The following is a 17,500-nucleotide window of genomic DNA, read 5'->3' on the forward strand; positions in this document are numbered from 1 at the left end:
ACTGTAAATGCCAAAACGGCACCACATTTTGTTACAGTCCAAAAAGTTTTTATGGTATAAAAAAAAAAAAAAAGACAGCTCAGTTGCTAGAAACAATTTTACAGTAAAATTTTGGCAGTTTGTTTGTTTTACTGCAAATCAACAACTGTAGAATTTTTGGAGTGTTACTGTAAATGCCATAACGGTTTAAAAAAAAAAACGTTTTTATGGTAAGAAAAACAACTAAAAAGGCAGCACAGTTGCCAGAATGTTACTGTAAAAATTACATTTGTTTTTTTTACCGTAAATATATCTTTTTTAAATTTTTACAGTAAAAGTTTGGCACCTGAGCTGCCAGTTTATTTGTTTGTTGTTGTTTTTTTTTTTTTTACCGCAAATCAACAAGTGTAGATTTTTTGGTGTATTACTGTAAATGCCAAAACGGCACCACATTTTATTACAGTAAAAAAAGTTTTTATGGTAAAAAAAAAAAAAAAAAGGCAGCTCGGTTGCTAGAATGTTACTAGAAAAATTACATTTGTTTTTTTACTGTAAATTTAAAAAACAACAATTTTAAAGTAACATTTTGGCACCTGAGATGCCAGTTTGTTTGTTGTTGTTTTTTTTACCACAATCCAACAAGTGTTGATTTTGGGGTGTATTACTGTAAATACCAAAAAGGCACAACAGTTTATTACAGTAAAAAAAAAAACGTTTTAATGATTTAAAAAAAAGGCAGCTCAGTTGCCAGAATTTTATCAGAAAAAAATATATTAGTTTTTTTTCCTGTAAATTTTTTAAAAACCACAACAATTTTACGGTAAAATTTTGGCACCTGAGCTGCCAGTTTTCTTTGTTTGTTTTTTACCGCGAACCAACAAGTGTAGATTTTTGTGTGTATTACTGTAAATACCAAAACGGCACCACAGTTTATTACAGTAAAAAAAAAGGAAAAGTTTTTGTGATTAAAAAAAGGCAGCTCAGTTGCCAGAATTTTACTGTAATATTCATATTTGTTTTTTAATAAATGTATATGTAAATATATACAGTATGTATACATATATATATATGTATATATATATATATATATGTAGGTGTGGGAAAAATCACAAGACTACTTCATCTCTACAGAACTGTTTCATTCCCTCAATCATCAGGAGATTTTTTTTTTTTTATTTAAATTTTTTTTATTTACAGTAAAAAAACAAATGTATTCTTTACATTTAACATTCTACCAACTGAGCTGCCTTTTTTTTTTTTTTTTACCATAATAACTTTTTCTTTTTACTTTTTTGGCATTTTCAGTAATACAACCAAAATTCTACAGTTGTTGATTTGCGGTAAAAACAAACATTTTTTACTGTGAACTTGAATTTTTTTTGTTTATAGTAAAAAAACTAATAAATAAATTTTAAAAAATTTCCTTTTTTTACCATAAAACAGCAGTACTGTTTTTCCATTTACAGTAACATAATATATACTACATTTTTAAATGTATTTACTGTAACTTACCATATTTTAGTTTTTAAAAAACCTGCTAATAAAGTGCATAATAAATGCTGTAATAATAACTGCCATGTGGCCCTCAGTGAAAACCACTTTGACCCCTCTGCTCTATGGTCCGACGTTCTTGTTTCCCCAGTTAAGTGAGGGGTTGAATGTGTCCTCTTACCGGGTGCTGTGGAGGGGGTCTTAGCCCAGGGGTTAGTGTCTCTAGCAGGCAGGGCAGGGGCCAAAGCTGGAGGATTGTTAGCGGGGTGAGCGGAGAAGACAGAGCCGTTGACTAGGGTGGAAGAAAAAGAAGAGGACGACATGCAAAGTCAATGCTGTTGAAGGACGACATGCGAAGTCAATGCTATTGGAGGACGACATGCAAAGTCAATGCTATTGAAGGACGACATGCAAAGTCAATGTTATTGGAGGACGACATGCAAAGTCAATGCTATTGGAGGACGACATGCAAAGTCAATGTTATTGCAGGACGACATGCAAAGTCAATGCTATCAGAGGACGACATGCAAAGTCAATGCTATTGGAGGACGACATGCAAAGTCAATGCTATTGGAGGACAACATGCAAAGTCAATGTTATTGCAGGACGACATGCAAAGTCAATGCTATCAGAGGACGACATGCAAAGTCAATGCTATTGGAGGACGACATGCGAAGTCAATGCTATTGAAGGACGACATGCGAAGTCAATGCTATTGGAGGACGACATGCAAAGTCAATGCTATTGAAGGACGACATGCAAAGTCAATGTTATTGGAGGACGACATGCAAAGTCAATGTTATTGGAGGACGACATGCAAAGTCAATGCTATTGGAGGACGACATGCAAAGTCAATGCTATTGGAGGACGACATGCAAAGTCAATGCTATTGGAGGACGACATGCAAAGTCAATGCTATTGGAGGACGACATGCAAAGTCAATGCTATTGAAGGACGACATGCAAAGTCAATGTTATTGCAGGACGACATGCAAAGTCAATGCTATCAGAGGACGACATGCAAAGTCAATGCTATTGGAGGACGACATGCAAAGTCAATGCTATTGGAGGACGACATGCAAAGTCAATGTTATTGGAGGACGACATGCAAAGTCAATGGTATTGGAGGACGACATGCAAAGTCAATTTTAATGGAGGATGACATGCAAAGTCAATGCTGTTGGAGGACGACATGCAAAGTCAATGCTATTGGAGGACGACATGCAAAGTCAATGCTATTGAAGGACGACATGCGAAGTCAATGCTATTGGAGGACGACATGCAAAGTCAATGCTATTGAAGGACGACATGCAAAGTCAATGTTATTGGAGGACGACATGCAAAGTCAATGTTATTGTAGGACGACATGTAAAGTCAATGCTATTGGAGGACGACATGCAAAGTCAATGCTATTGAGGGACGACATGCAAAGTCAATGCTATTGGAGGACGACATGCAAAGTCAATGCTATTGAAGGACGACATGCAAAGTCAATGTTATTGCAGGACGACATGCAAAGTCAATGCTATCAGAGGACGACATGCAAAGTCAATGCTATTGGAGGACGACATGCAAAGTCAATGCTATTGGAGGACGACATGCAAAGTCAATGCTATTGGAGGACGACATGCAAAGTCAATGCTATTGAAGGACGACATGCAAAGTCAATGTTATTGCAGGACGACATGCAAAGTCAATGCTATTGGAGGACGACATGCAAAGTCAATGTTATTGGAGGACGACATGCAAAGTTAATGTTATTGGAGGACGACATGCAAAGTCAATGTTATTAGAGGACGACGTGCAAAATCAATGCTATTGGAGGACGACATGCAAAGTCAACGCTATTAGCTGGGTTATATGTGTTGTTGTTACCAGGGATGACGGGAGACTGCGGGGACGCCGCTTTGGGCATCGGTGCCGAGGAGAAGGGGTCCTCTGGGGGCCCGCTGAACGCGGAGGTGATCTGAGTGCACAGAGAGCTGATGCTGTCGTTCTCCCCTTCCACCTCGGGCACTGAGAAGGAGGCAGAGCGCGTTAGAACCACGCAGCTTAAACCGCCGCCACGTCGCCCGCTGTCTGACCCGTGTCGTCGATGGGGAAGTCCGACTTGCGCTGCATGGTGGAGGGCAGCTCGTTCATGCGCAGAGACAGTTGCCGCTTGAAGGGCGAGGTCTTCTGGCTGAGGGCCGGGAAGCCCCGGAAGGACCCCTGCCGGGCCAGGGCCTCCACCGGGGCGTGTCGGCGCGGTATCACCTGGGGGCCCGGGGCGCTCAGCGAGAGGGGCGGCGAGGACGAGGGCGACGGCGTGCCTCCCGCCTGCTGGGGGGCGGGGTTGGCCGGCACGCCCGACGAGTTCCCCGCCACCGTTACCTCGATCTCAGCTGTTGGAAGGAGAGTGTTGTTCAGAGAGGAGAAAATTAAATGTACTTCCATACTTTTCTAACCAAAGGGCACCACAAAAAATTTCATTTTTGTCTTTATTTTAACTAAAATCCTAGATTAAATTATTGTCATCTAGTTCTTAAATAAAATAGTGAACATTTTAATTATTTTCTTTGTCATGAAAAAGGGAGGATTTTAGGGTTGGTGCAATAATTGTAAGTGTATTTAGTGTTTTTTATGTTGATTTAATTAAAAAAATAAAATAATAATAATAATTTTATAAAAAAATATTTTGTGGCCCGGTACCAATAGAGCCGCGGCCCGGTGGTTGAGGACCACTGACTTAATGTACTCCCTTACTTTTTCTCAGTAAAGGGGGACACAAAAAATATCATTTTTGTCTTTATTTTAACTAAAAATCTCAGATTTAACATAATTATTATTATCATTTAGTTCTTAAATAAAATAGTGAACATACTAGACCAGTGGTCCCCAACCTTTTTATTTTATTATTTAAAAAAGAATTATTATTAAAAAAAAAATTGTCATGAAAAGGAGTTTTTTTGGGTTGGTGCACTAATTGTAAGTGTATCTTGTGTTTTTTATGTTGATTCAATAAAAAAAAATAAAAAAATACATAAATAAATAAAATAAAATTAATAAAAAATTCTTCTACGGCCGGTAGCAATCCAGCCGGTGGTTGAGGACCACTGACTTAATGTACTCCCTTACTTTTTCTAAGTAAAGGGGGACACAAAAAAGGTCATTTTTGTCTTTATTTTAACTAAAAATCTCAGATTAAACATGTTTATTATTGTCATTTAGTTCTTAAATAAAATGGTGAACGTACTAGACCAGTGGTCCCCAACCTTTTTATTTTATTTTATTATTATTTTAAATTATTATTTTTTTTGTCATGAAAAAGGGAGGTTTTTTGGGTTGGTGCACTAATTGTAAGTGTATTTTGTGTTTTTTATGTTGATTTAATTAAAAAAAATAATAATAAAAAAAAAAAAATAATAATTTTATAAAAAATTATTTTGCGGCGAGGTACCAATCGAGCCGCGGCCCGGTGGTTGGGGACCACAGACTTAATGTACTTCCATACTTTTTCTAAGTAAAGGGGAAAACAAAAAAAATTCATTATTGTCTTTAACTAAAAATCTTAGATTAAACATGTTTTATTGTTGTCATTTAGTTCTTAAATAAAATAGTAGACCAGTGGTTCGCAACCTTTTTATTTTATTTTATTATTGTTTTTAAATTATTATTATTATTATTTTTTGTCATGAAAAAGGGAGTTTTTTTGGGTTGGTGCACTAATTGTAAATGTATCTTGTGTTTTTTATGTTGAATTAATGAAAAAAATAAATAAATAAATAAAGGATTTAGTACAGTGGTTGGGGGGGAGGATTCTATTTTATTTATTTCTATTTGTTTTTTTAATTTGTATTTTTTTTTGTCATTTTTTGGGGGTTGGTGCACTAATTGTAAATGTATGTTATTTTTTTATGTTGATTTAATAAAAAAAAAAAAATAAATAAAATTTAAAAAAAAAAATATATATATATATAATTTTTTTTTATCAAAGAATATTTAATTTAGTACAGTGGTTGGGGGGATTCTATTTTATTTTTTATTTATTTATTTAAAAATAAATAAAAAATGTCATGAAAAAGGGAGTTTTTGTTAGGTTGGTGCACTAATTGTAAGTGTATCTTGTGTTTTTTATGTTGATTTAATTAAAATAAATAAATAAATAAAATAAAATAATAAAAAAATAATTAATTTAGTACAGTGTACTAGACAACTTGTCTTTTATTAGTAAGTAAACAAACAAAGACTCCTTATTAGTCTGCTGACATATTCTGTCATTAATGTACCTATTATTTTGTCTACATTATGAGGGACAAACTGTAAAAAAAATATTATTAATCTACTTGTTCATTTCCTGTTAATATCTGCTTATTTTCTGTATTAACATGATCTAGCTACACTTCTGTTAAAATTTAATAATCACTTATTCTTCTCTTCTTCGATACTTTACATTAGTTTTGGATGATACCACACACATAGATATCGATGCGATACCAAGTAGTCACAGGATCATACATTTGGTCATATTCAAAGTCCTCATGTGTCCAGGGATGTATTTCCTGGCTTTGTAAACATAATATACGTTTTTTAAAATGTGATGCTAAAAAATATCGATGTAGTCATAGTAGTATCGACTCGATACGCTCTTGTTCTTGATATCATTACAGTGGATGACAGGTGTGAATCCACCTATGGCGTTTGTTTATGTTGCCGGTCAGCTACGGTGTGTAATGAAGCATGTTTAGCTATTCCTGGTCCTCCAGTGATAATACTACTTGTAAGAAACTTACTTCTATTTCTTTTAGAGGCAGTAAAGTACCGAAAATGATTCATTAGTATTGCGATACTATGCCAATACCGGCATACACTTATTCTTCTCTTGTTTGATATTTTACATTAGTTCTGGATGATACCACACATATAGATATCGATGCGATACCAAGTAGTCACAGGATCATACATTTAGTCATATTCAAAGTCCTCACGTGTCCAGGGATGTATTTCCTGACTTTATAAACATAATATACATTTTTTAAAATGTGATGCTAAAAAATATCGATGTAATCATAGTAGTATCGACTCGATACGCTCTTGTCGTTGATATCATTACAGGTGTGAATCCACCTATGGCATTTTTTTACATTGTGTTGCGGGTGAGCTACGGTGTGTAATGAAGCATGTTTAGCTATTCCTGGTCCTCCAGTGATAATGGTACTTGTAAGAAACTTACTTCTATTCGTTTTAGAGGCAGTAAAGTACCGAAAATGATTCATTAGTATTGTGATACTATGCCAATACCGGCACACACTTATTCTTCTCTTGTTTGATATTTTACATTAGTTCTGGATGATACCACACATATAGATATCGATGCGATACCAAGTAGTCACAGGATCATACATTTAGTCATATTCAAAGTCCTCATGTGTCCAGGGATGTATTTCCTGACTTTATAAACATAATATACGTTTTTTAAAATGTGATGCTAAAAAATATCGATGTAATCATAGTAGTATCGACTTGATACGCTCTTGTTCTTGATATCATTACAGTGGATGTCAGGTGTTAATCCGCCAATGGCGTTTGTTTATGTTGCCGGTCAGCTACGGTGTGTAATGAAGCATGTTTAGCTATTCCTGGTCCTCCAGTGATAATGGTACTTGTAAGAAACTTACTTCTATTCGTTTTAGAGGCAGTAAAGTACCGAAAATGATTCATTAGTATTGCGATACTATGCCAATACCGGCATACACTTATTCTTCTCTTGTTTGATATTTTACATTAGTTCTGGATGATACCACACACATAGATATCGATGCGATACCAAGTAGTTACAGGATCATACATTTGGTCATATTCAAAGTCCTCATGTGTCCAGGGATGTATTTCCTGACTTTGTAAACATAATATACATTTTTTAAAATGTGATGCTAAAAAATATCGATGTAATCATAGTAGTATCGACTCGATACGCTCTTGTCGTTGATATCATTACAGGTGTGAATCCACCTATGGCATTTTTTTACATTGTGTTGCGGGTGAGCAACGGTGTGTAATGAAGCATGTTTAGCTATTCCTGGTCCTCCAGTGATAATGGTACTTGTAAGAAACTTACTTCTATTTCTTTTAGAGGCAGTAAAGTACCGAAAATTATTCATTAGTATTGCGATACTTTGCCAATACCGGCATACACCTATTCTTCTCTTGTTTGATATTTTACATTAGTTCTGGATGATACCACACATTCAGGTATCGATGCGATACCAAGTAGTCACAGGATCATACATTTGGTCATATTCAAAGTCCTCATGTGTCCTGGGATGTATTTCCTGGCTATATAAACATAATATACATTTTTGAATATGTGATGCTAAAAAATATCGATGTAATCATGGTAGTATCGACTCGATACGCTCTTGTCGTTGATATCATTACAGGTGTGAATCCACCTATGGCATTTTTTTACATTGTGTTGCCGGTGAGCTACGGTGTGTAATGAAGCATGTTTAGCTATTCCTGGTCCTCCAGTGATAATACTACTTGTAAGAAACTTACATTATTTGTCGCCATGGAGACAAGGATTAAGGCTAGCCATGTCTTAAAGCACCTGGCCTTGGTTTGGCTTCAAGCGGGAAGACGTCGAACAGACAACTTTATTTGTTTTAAACTATTATAGTGGCGCTGTTTACAAAAAGTGCACTTTAATTTAGTGTTGTTTTGATATGTCATCTTAGTGACATCATGCACAAAAGTGCACTTTATTTGTTTTAAACTATTATAGTGGTGTTCTGTACAAAAAGTGCACTTTAATTTAGTGTTGTTTTGATATGTCATCTTAGTGACATCATGCACAAAAAGTGCACTTTATTTGTTTTAAACTATTATAGTGGTGTTCTGTACAAAAAGTGCACTTTAATTTAGTGTTGTTTTGATGTGTCATCTTAGTGACATCATGCACAAAAAGTGCACTTTATTTGTTTCAAACTATTATAGTGGTGTTCTGTACAAAAAGTGCACTTTAATTTAGTGTTGTTTTGATATGTCATCTTAGTGACATGATGCACAAAAGTGCACTTTGTTTTAAACTATTATATTGGCGTTCTTTACAAAAAGTGCACTTTAATTTAGTGTTGTTTTGATGTGTCATCTTAGTGACATCATGCACAAAAGTGCACTTTATTTGTTTTAAACTATTATAGTGGCGTTCTGTACAAAAAGTGCACTTTAATTTAGTGTTGTTTTGATATGTCATCTTAGTGACATCATGCACAAAAGTGCACTTTATTTGTTTTAAACTATTATAGTGGTGTTCTGTACAAAAAGTGCACTTTATTTAGTGTTGTTTTGATATGTCATCTTAGTGACATCATGCACAAAAGTGCACTTTATTTGTTTCAAACTATTGTAGTGGCGTTCTGTACAAAAGGTGCACTTTAATTTAGTTTTGTTTTGATATGTCATCTTAGTGACATCATGCACAAAAGTGCACTTTATTTGTTTTAAACTATTATAGTGGTGTTCTGTACAAAAAGTGCACTTTAATTTAGTGTTGTTTTGATATGTCATCTGAGAGACATCATGCACAAAAAGTGCACTTTATTTGTTTTAAACTATTATAGTGGTGTTCTGTACAAAAAGTGCACTTTAATTTAGTGTTGTTTTGATATGTCATCTTAGTGACATCATGCACAAAAAGTGCACTTTATTTGTTTTAAACTATTATAGTGGCGTTCTTTACAAAAAGTGCACTTTAATTTAGTGTTGTTTTGATATGTCATCTTAGTGACATCATGCACAAAAGTGCACTTTATTTGTTTTAAACTATTATAGTGGTGTTCTGTACAAAAAGTGCACTTTAATTTAGTGTTGTTTTGATATGTCATCTTAGTGACATCATGCACAAAAGTGCACTTTATTTGTTTTAAACTATTATAGAGGCGTTCTTTACAAAAAGTGCACTTTAATTTAGTGTTGTTTTGATATGTCATCTTAGTGACATCATGCACAAATGTGCACTTTATTTGTTTTAAACTATTATAGTGGTGTTCTGTACAAAAAGTGCACTTTAATTTAGTGTTGTTTTGATATGTCATCTTAGTGACATCATGCACAAATGTGCACTTTATTTGTTTTAAACTATTATAGTGGTGTTCTGTACAAAAAGTGCACTTTAATTTAGTGTTGTTTTGATATGTCATCTTAGTGACATCATGCACAAAAAGTGCACTTTATTTGTTTTAAACTATTATAGTGGCGTTCTGTACAAAAAGTGCACTTTATTTAGTGTTGTTTTGATATGTCATCTTAGTGACATCATGCACAAAAGTGCACTTTATTTGTTTTAAACTATTATAGTGGTGTTCTGTACAAAAAGTGCACTTTAATTTAGTGTTGTTTTGATATGTCATCTTAGAGACATCATGCACAAAAAGTGCACTTTATTTGTTTTAAACTATTATAGTGGTGTTCTGTACAAAAAGTGCACTTTAATTTAGTGTTGTTTTGATATGTCATCTTAGTGACATCATGCACAAAAGTGCACTTTATTTGTTTTAAACTATTATAGTGGTGTTCTGTACAAAAAGTGCACTTTAATTTAGTGTTGTTTTGATATGTCATCTTAGTGACATCATGCACAAAAAGTGCACTTTATTTGTTTCAAACTATTATGGTGGCGTTCTTTACAAAAAGTGCACTTTAATTTAGTGTTGTTTTGATATGTCATCTTAGTGACATCATGCACAAAAGTGCACTTTATTTGTTTTAAACTATTATAGTGGCGTTCTGTACAAAAAGTGCACTTTAATTTAGTGTTGTTTTGATATGTCATCTTAGTGACATCATGCACAAAAAGTGCACTTTATTTGTTTTAAACTATTATAGTGGTGTTCTGTACAAAAAGTGCACTTTAATTTAGTGTTGTTTTGATGTCTCATCTTAGTGACATCATGCACAAAAGTGCACTTTATTTGTTATAAACTATTATAGTGGTGTTCTGTACAAAAAGTGCACTTTAATTTAGTGTTGTTTTGATATGTCATCTTAGTGACATCATGCACAAAAGTGCACTTTATTTGTTTCAAACTGTTATAGTGGCGTTCTGTACAAAAAGTGCACTTTGATTTAGTGTTGTTTTGATATGTCATCTTAGTGACATCATGCACAAAAGTGCACTTTATTTGTTTTAAACTATTATAGTGGCGTTCTTTACAAAAAGTGCACTTTAATTTAGTGTTGTTTTGATATGTCATCTTAGTGACATCATGCACAAATGTGCACTTTATTTGTTTTAAACTATTATAGTGGTGTTCTGTACAAAAAGTGCACTTTAATTTAGTGTTGTTTTGATATGTCATCTTAGTGACATCATGCACAAATGTGCACTTTATTTGTTTTAAACTATTATAGTGGTGTTCTGTACAAAAAGTGCACTTTAATTTAGTGTTGTTTTGATATGTCATCTTAGTGACATCATGCACAAAAAGTGCACTTTACTTGTTTTAAACTATTATAGTGGCGTTCTGTACAAAAAGTGCACTTTATTTAGTGTTGTTTTGATATGTCATCTTAGTGACATCATGCACAAAAAGTGCACTTTATTTGTTTTAAACTATTGTAGTGGCGTTCTGTACAAAAAGTGCACTTTAATTTAGTGTTGTTTTGATATGTCATCTTAGTGACATCATGCACAAAAGTGCACTTTATTTGTTTTAAACTATTATAGTGGCGTTCTGTACAAAAAGTGCACTTTAATTTAGTGTTGTTTTGATATGTCATCTTAGTGACATCATGCACAAAAGTGCACTTTATTTGTTTTAAACTATTATAGTGGTGTTCTGTACAAGAAGTGCACTTTAATTTAGTGTTGTTTTGATGTGTCATCTTAGTGACATCATGCACAAAAGTGCACTTTATTTGTTTTAAACTATTATAGTGGCGTTCTGTGCAAAAAGTGCACTTTAATTTAGTGTTGTTTTGATGTGTCATCTTAGTGACATCATGCACAAAAAGTGCACTTTATTTGTTTTAAACTATTATAGTGGTGTTCTGTACAAAAAGTGCACTTTAATTTAGTGTTGTTTTGATATGTCATCTTAGTGACATGCACAAAAGTGCACTTTATTTGTTTTAAACTATTATAGTGGCGTTCTTTACAAAAAGTGCACTTTAATTTAGTGTTGTTTTGATATGTCATCTTAGTGACATCATGCACAAAAAGTAGACTTTATTTGTTTTAAACTATTATAGTGGTGTTCTGTACAAAAAGTGCACTTTAATTTAGTGTTGTTTTGATGTGTCATCTTAGTGACATAATGCACAAAAAGTGCACTTTATTTGTTTTAAACTATTATAGTGGCGTTCTGTACAAAAAGTGCACTTTAATTTAGTGTTGTTTTGATATGTCATCTTAGTGACATCATGCACAAAAGTGCACTTTATTTGTTTTAAACTATTATAGTGGTGTTCTGTACAAAAAGTGCACTTTAATTTAGTGTTGTTTTGATATGTCATCTTAGTGACATCATGCACAAAAAGTGCACTTTATTTGTTTTAAACTATTATAGTGGTGTTCTGTACAAAAAGTGCACTTTATTTGTTTTAAACTATTATAGTGGTGTTCTGTACAAAAAGTGCACTTTATTTGTTTTAAACTATTGTAGTGGTGTTCTGTACAAAAAGTGCACTTTAATTTAGTGTTGTTTTGATATGTCATCTTAGTGACATCATGCACAAAAAGTGCACTTTATTTGTTTTAAACTATTATAGTGGTGTTCTGTACAAAAAGTGCACTTTAATTTAGTGTTGTTTTGATATGTCATCTTAGTGACATCATGCACAAAAAGTGCACTTTATTTGTTTTAAACTATCATAGTGGTGTTCTGTACAAAAAGTGCACTTTAATTTAGTGTTGTTTTGATATGTCATCTTAGTGACATCATGCACAAAAGTGCACTTTATTTGTTTTAAACTATTATAGTGGCGTTCTTTACAAAAAGTGCACTTTAATTTAGTGTTGTTTTGATATGTCATCTTAGTGACATCATGCACAAAAGTGCACTTTAGTTGTTTCAAACTATTATAGTGGTGTTCTGTACAAAAAGTGCACTTTAATTCAGTGTTGTTTTGATGTGTCATCTTAGTGACATCATGCACAAAAGTGCACTTTGTTTGGTTTAAACTATCGTAGTGGCGTTCTGTACAAAACGTGCACTTTAATTTAGTGTTGTTTTGATATGTCATCTTAGTGACATCATGCACAAAAAGTGCACTTTATTTGTTTCAAACTATTATAGTGGCGTTCTGTACAAAAAGTGCACTTTAATTTAGTGTTGTTTTGATATGTCATCTTAGTGACATCATGCACAAAAAGTGCACTTTATTTGTTTCAAACTATTATAGTGGTGTTCTGTGCAAAAAGTGCACTTTAATTTAGTGTTGTTTTGATATGTCATCTTAGTGACATCATGCACAAAAGTGCACTTGATTTGTTTTAAACTATTATAGTGGCGTTCTTTACAAAAAGTGCACTTTAATTTAGTGTTGTTTTGATACGTCATCTTAGTGACATCATGCACAAAAGTGCACTTTATTTGTTTTAAACTATTATAGTGGTGTTCTGTACAAAAAGTGCACTTTAATTTAGTGTTGTTTTGATACGTCATCTTAGTGACATCATGCACAAAAGTGCACTTTATTTGTTTTAAACTATTATAGTGGTGTTCTGTACAAAAAGTGCACTTTAATTTAGTGTTGTTTTGATGTGTCATCTTAGTGACATCATGCACAAAAGTGCACTTTATTTGTTTTAAACTATTATAGTGGCGTTCTGTACAAAAAGTGCACTTTAATTTAGTGTTGTTTTGATATGTCATCTTAGTGACATCATGCACAAAAAGTGCACTTTATTTGTTTTAAACTATTATAGTGGTGTTCTGTACAAAAAGTGCACTTTAATTTAGTGTTGTTTTGATATGTCATCTTAGTGACATCATGCACAAAAGTGCACTTTATTTGTTTTAAACTATTATAGTGGTGTTCTGTACAAAAAGTGCACTTTAATTTAGTGTTGTTTTGATATGTCATCTTAGTGACATCATGCACAAAAGTGCACTTTATTTGTTTTAAACTATTATAGTGGCATTCTTTACAAAAAGTGCACTTTAATTTAGTGTTGTTTTGATATGTCATCTTAGTGACATCATGCACAAAAAGTGCACTTTATTTGTTTTAAACTATTGTAGTGTTCTGTACAAAAAGTGCACTTTAATTTAGTGTTGTTTTGATATGTCATCTTAGTGACATCATGCACAAAAGTGCACTTTATTTGTTTTAAACTATTATAGTGGTGTTCTGTACAAAAAGTGCACTTTAATTTAGTGTTGTTTTGATATGTCATATTAGTGATATCATGCACAAAAGTGCACTTTATTTGTTTTAAACTATTATAGTGGCGTTCTGTACAAAAAGTGCACTTTAATTTAGTGTCTTTTTGATATGTCATCTTAGTGACATCATGCACAAAAGTGCACTTTATTTGTTTTAAACTATTATAGTGGCGTTCTGTACAAAAAGTGCACTTTAATTTAGTGTTGTTTTGATATGTCATCTTAGTGACATCATGCACAAAAAGTGCACTTTATTTGTTTTAAACTATTATAGTGGTGTTCTGTACAAAAAGTGCACTTTATTTAGTGTTGTTTTGATATGTCATCTTAGTGACATCATGCACAAAACTGCACTTTGTTTTAAACTATTGTAGTGTTCTGTACAAAAAGTGCACTTTAATTTAGTGTTGTTTTGATATGTCATCTTAGTGACATCATGCACAAAAAGTGCACTTTATTTGTTTTAAACTATTATAGTGGTGTTCTGTACAAAAAGTGCACTTTATTTGTTTTAAACTATTGTAGTGGTGTTCTGTACAAAATGTGCACTTTAATTTAGTGTTGTTTTGATATGTCATCTTAGTGATATCATGCACAAAACGTGCACTTTTTTGTTTTAAACTATTATAGTGGCGTTCTGTACAAAAAGTGCACCTTAATTTAGTGTTTTGATATGTCATCTTAGTGACATCATGCACAAAAAGTGCACTTTATTTGTTTTAAACTATTATAGTGGTGTTCTGTACAAAAAGTGCACTTTAATTTAGTGTTGTTTTGATGTGTCATCTTAGTGACATCATGCACAAAAAGTGCACTTTATTTGTTTTAAACTATTATAGTGGCGTTCTGTACAAAAAGTGCACTTTAATTTAGTGTCTTTTTGATATGTCATCTTAGTGACATCATGCACAAAAGTGCACTTTATTTGTTTTAAACTATTATAGTGGTGTTCTGTACAAAAAGTGCACTTTAATTTAGCGTTGTTTTGATATGTCATCTTAGTGACATCATGCACAAAAGTGCACTTTATTTGTTTTAAACTATTATAGTGGCGTTCTTTACAAAAAGTGCACTTTAATTTAGTGTTGTTTTGATATGTCATCTAAGTGACATCATGCACAAAAAGTGCACTTTATTTGTTTTAAACTATTATAGTGGCGTTCTTTACAAAAAGTGCACTTTAATTTAGTGTTGTTTTGATATGTCATCTTAGTGACATCATGCACAAAAGTGCACTTTATTTGTTTTAAACTATTATAGTGGCGTTCTGTACAAAAAGTGCACTTTAATTTAGTGTTGTTTTGATATGTCATCTTAGTGACATCATGCACAAAAGTGCACTTTATTTGTTTTAAACTATTATTGTGGCGTTCTGTACAAAAAGTGCACTTTAATTTAGTGTTGTTTTGATATGTCATCTTAGTGACATCATGCACAAAAGTGCACTTTATTTGTTTTAAACTATTATAGTGGTGTTCTGTACAAAAAGTGCACTTTAATTTAGCGTTGTTTTGATGTGTCATCTTAGTGACATCATGCACAAAAGTGCACTTTATTTGTTTTAAACTATTATAGTGGTGTGCTGTACAAAAAGTGCACTTTAATTTAGTGTTGTTTTGATGTGTCATCTTAGTGACATCATGCACAAAAGTGCACTTTATTTGTTTTAAACTATTATAGTGGCGTTCTTTACAAAAAGTGCACTTTAATTTAGTGTTGTTTTGATATGTCATCTTAGTGACATCATGCACAAAAGTGCACTTTATTTGTTTTAAACTATTATAGTGGCGTTCTTTACAAAAAGTGCACTTTAATTTAGTGTTTGGATATGTCATCTTAGTGACATCATGCACAAAAGTGCACTTTGTTTGGTTTAAACTATTGTAGTGGCGTTCTGTACAAAACGTACACTTTAATTTAGTGTTGTTTTGATATGTCATCTTAGTGACATCATGCACAAAAGTGCACTTTATTTGTTTTAAACTATCATAGTGGTGTTCTGTACAAAAAGTGCACTTTAATTTAGTGTTGTTTTGATATGTCATCTTGGTGACATCATGCACAAAAGTGCACTTTATTTGTTTTAAACTATCATAGTGGTGTTCTGTACAAAAAGTGCACTTTAATTTAGTGTTGTTTTGATGTGTCATCTTAGTGAAATCATGCACAAAAGTGCACTTGATTTGTTTTAAACTATTATAGTGGTGTTCTGTACAAAAAGTGCACTTTAATTTAGAGTTGTTTTGATATGTCATCTTAGTGACATCATGCACAAACGTGCACTTGATTTGTTTTAAACTATTATAGTGGCGTTCTGTACAAAAAGTGCACTTTAATTTAGTGTTGTTTTGATGTGTCATCTTAGTGACATCATGCACAAAAGTGCACTTTATTTGTTTTAAACTATTATAGTGGCGTTCTTTACAAAAAGTGCACTTTAATTTAGTGTTGTTTTGATATGTCATCTTAGTGACATCATGCACAAAAGTGCACTTTATTTGTTTTAAACTATTATAGTGGCGTTCTTTACAAAAAGTGCACTTTAATTTAGTGTTTGGATATGTCATCTTAGTGACATCATGCACAAAAGTGCACTTTGTTTGGTTTAAACTATTGTAGTGGCGTTCTGTACAAAACGTACACTTTAATTTAGTGTTGTTTTGATATGTCATCTTAGTGACATCATGCACAAAAGTGCACTTTATTTGTTTTAAACTATCATAGTGGTGTTCTGTACAAAAAGTGCACTTTAATTTAGTGTTGTTTTGATATGTCATCTTAGTGACATCATGCACAAAAGTGCACTTTATTTGTTTTAAACTATCATAGTGGTGTTCTGTACAAAAAGTGCACTTTAATTTAGTGTTGTTTTGATATGTCATCTTGGTGACATCATGCACAAAAGTGCACTTTATTTGTTTTAAACTATCATAGTGGTGTTCTGTACAAAAAGTGCACTTTAATTTAGTGTTGTTTTGATGTGTCATCTTAGTGAAATCATGCACAAAAGTGCACTTGATTTGTTTTAAACTATTATAGTGGTGTTCTGTACAAAAAGTGCACTTTAATTTAGTGTTGTTTTGATGTGTCATCTTAGTGACATCATGCACAAAAGTGCACTTTATTTGTTTTAAACTATTATAGTGGTGTTCTGTACAAAAAGTGCACTTTAATTTAGTGTTGTTTTGATATGTCATCTTAGTGACATCATGCACAAAAAGTGCACTTTATTTGTTTCAAACTATTATAGTGGTGTTCTGTACAAAAAGTGCACTTTAATTTAGTGTTGTTTTGATATGTCATCTTGTGTGACATCATGCACAAAAGTGCACTTTATTTGTTTTAAACTATTGTAGTGTTCTGTACAAAAAGTGCACTTTAATTTAGTGTTGTTTTGATGTGTCATCTTAGTGACATCATGCACAAAAAGTGCACTTTATTTGTTTTAAACTATTATAGTGGTGTTCTGTACAAAAAGTGCACTTTAATTTAGTGTTGTTTTGATGTGTCATCTTAGTGACATCATGCACAAAAGTGCACTTTATTTGTTTTAAACTATTATAGTGGCGTTCTTTACAAAAAGTGCACTTTAATTTAGTGTTGTTTGGATATGTCATCTTAGTGACATCATGCACAAAAGTGCACTTTATTTGTTTTAAACTA

At 32.7% G+C, this 17,500-nt stretch overlaps 1 protein-coding gene across 5 annotated transcripts in view; it reads right to left on the bottom strand.

Annotated features, from left to right (window-relative positions):
* The window catches only part of numb (NUMB endocytic adaptor protein), a 133,994-nt gene that overhangs the window by 3,551 nt on the left and 112,943 nt on the right, over positions 1-17,500 (bottom strand). For 4 of the 5 annotated variants that reach the window (XM_061885679.1, XM_061885677.1, XM_061885676.1 and 1 more), the window contains 3 exons: positions 3,554-3,853; positions 3,345-3,485; positions 1,652-1,762 (listed from right to left, as the gene is read on the bottom strand). In XM_061885679.1, coding sequence (XP_061741663.1) covers positions 1,652-1,762; positions 3,345-3,485; positions 3,554-3,853 — 552 coding nt within the window. The remainder of the gene's footprint in view (positions 1-1,651; positions 1,763-3,344; positions 3,486-3,553; positions 3,854-17,500) is intronic. The other variant, XM_061885678.1, reaches the window with a different exon arrangement.

This window comes from Nerophis ophidion, linkage group LG24 (genome assembly GCF_033978795.1).
Source record: "Nerophis ophidion isolate RoL-2023_Sa linkage group LG24, RoL_Noph_v1.0, whole genome shotgun sequence".
NCBI lineage: Eukaryota > Metazoa > Chordata > Actinopteri > Syngnathiformes > Syngnathidae > Nerophis > Nerophis ophidion.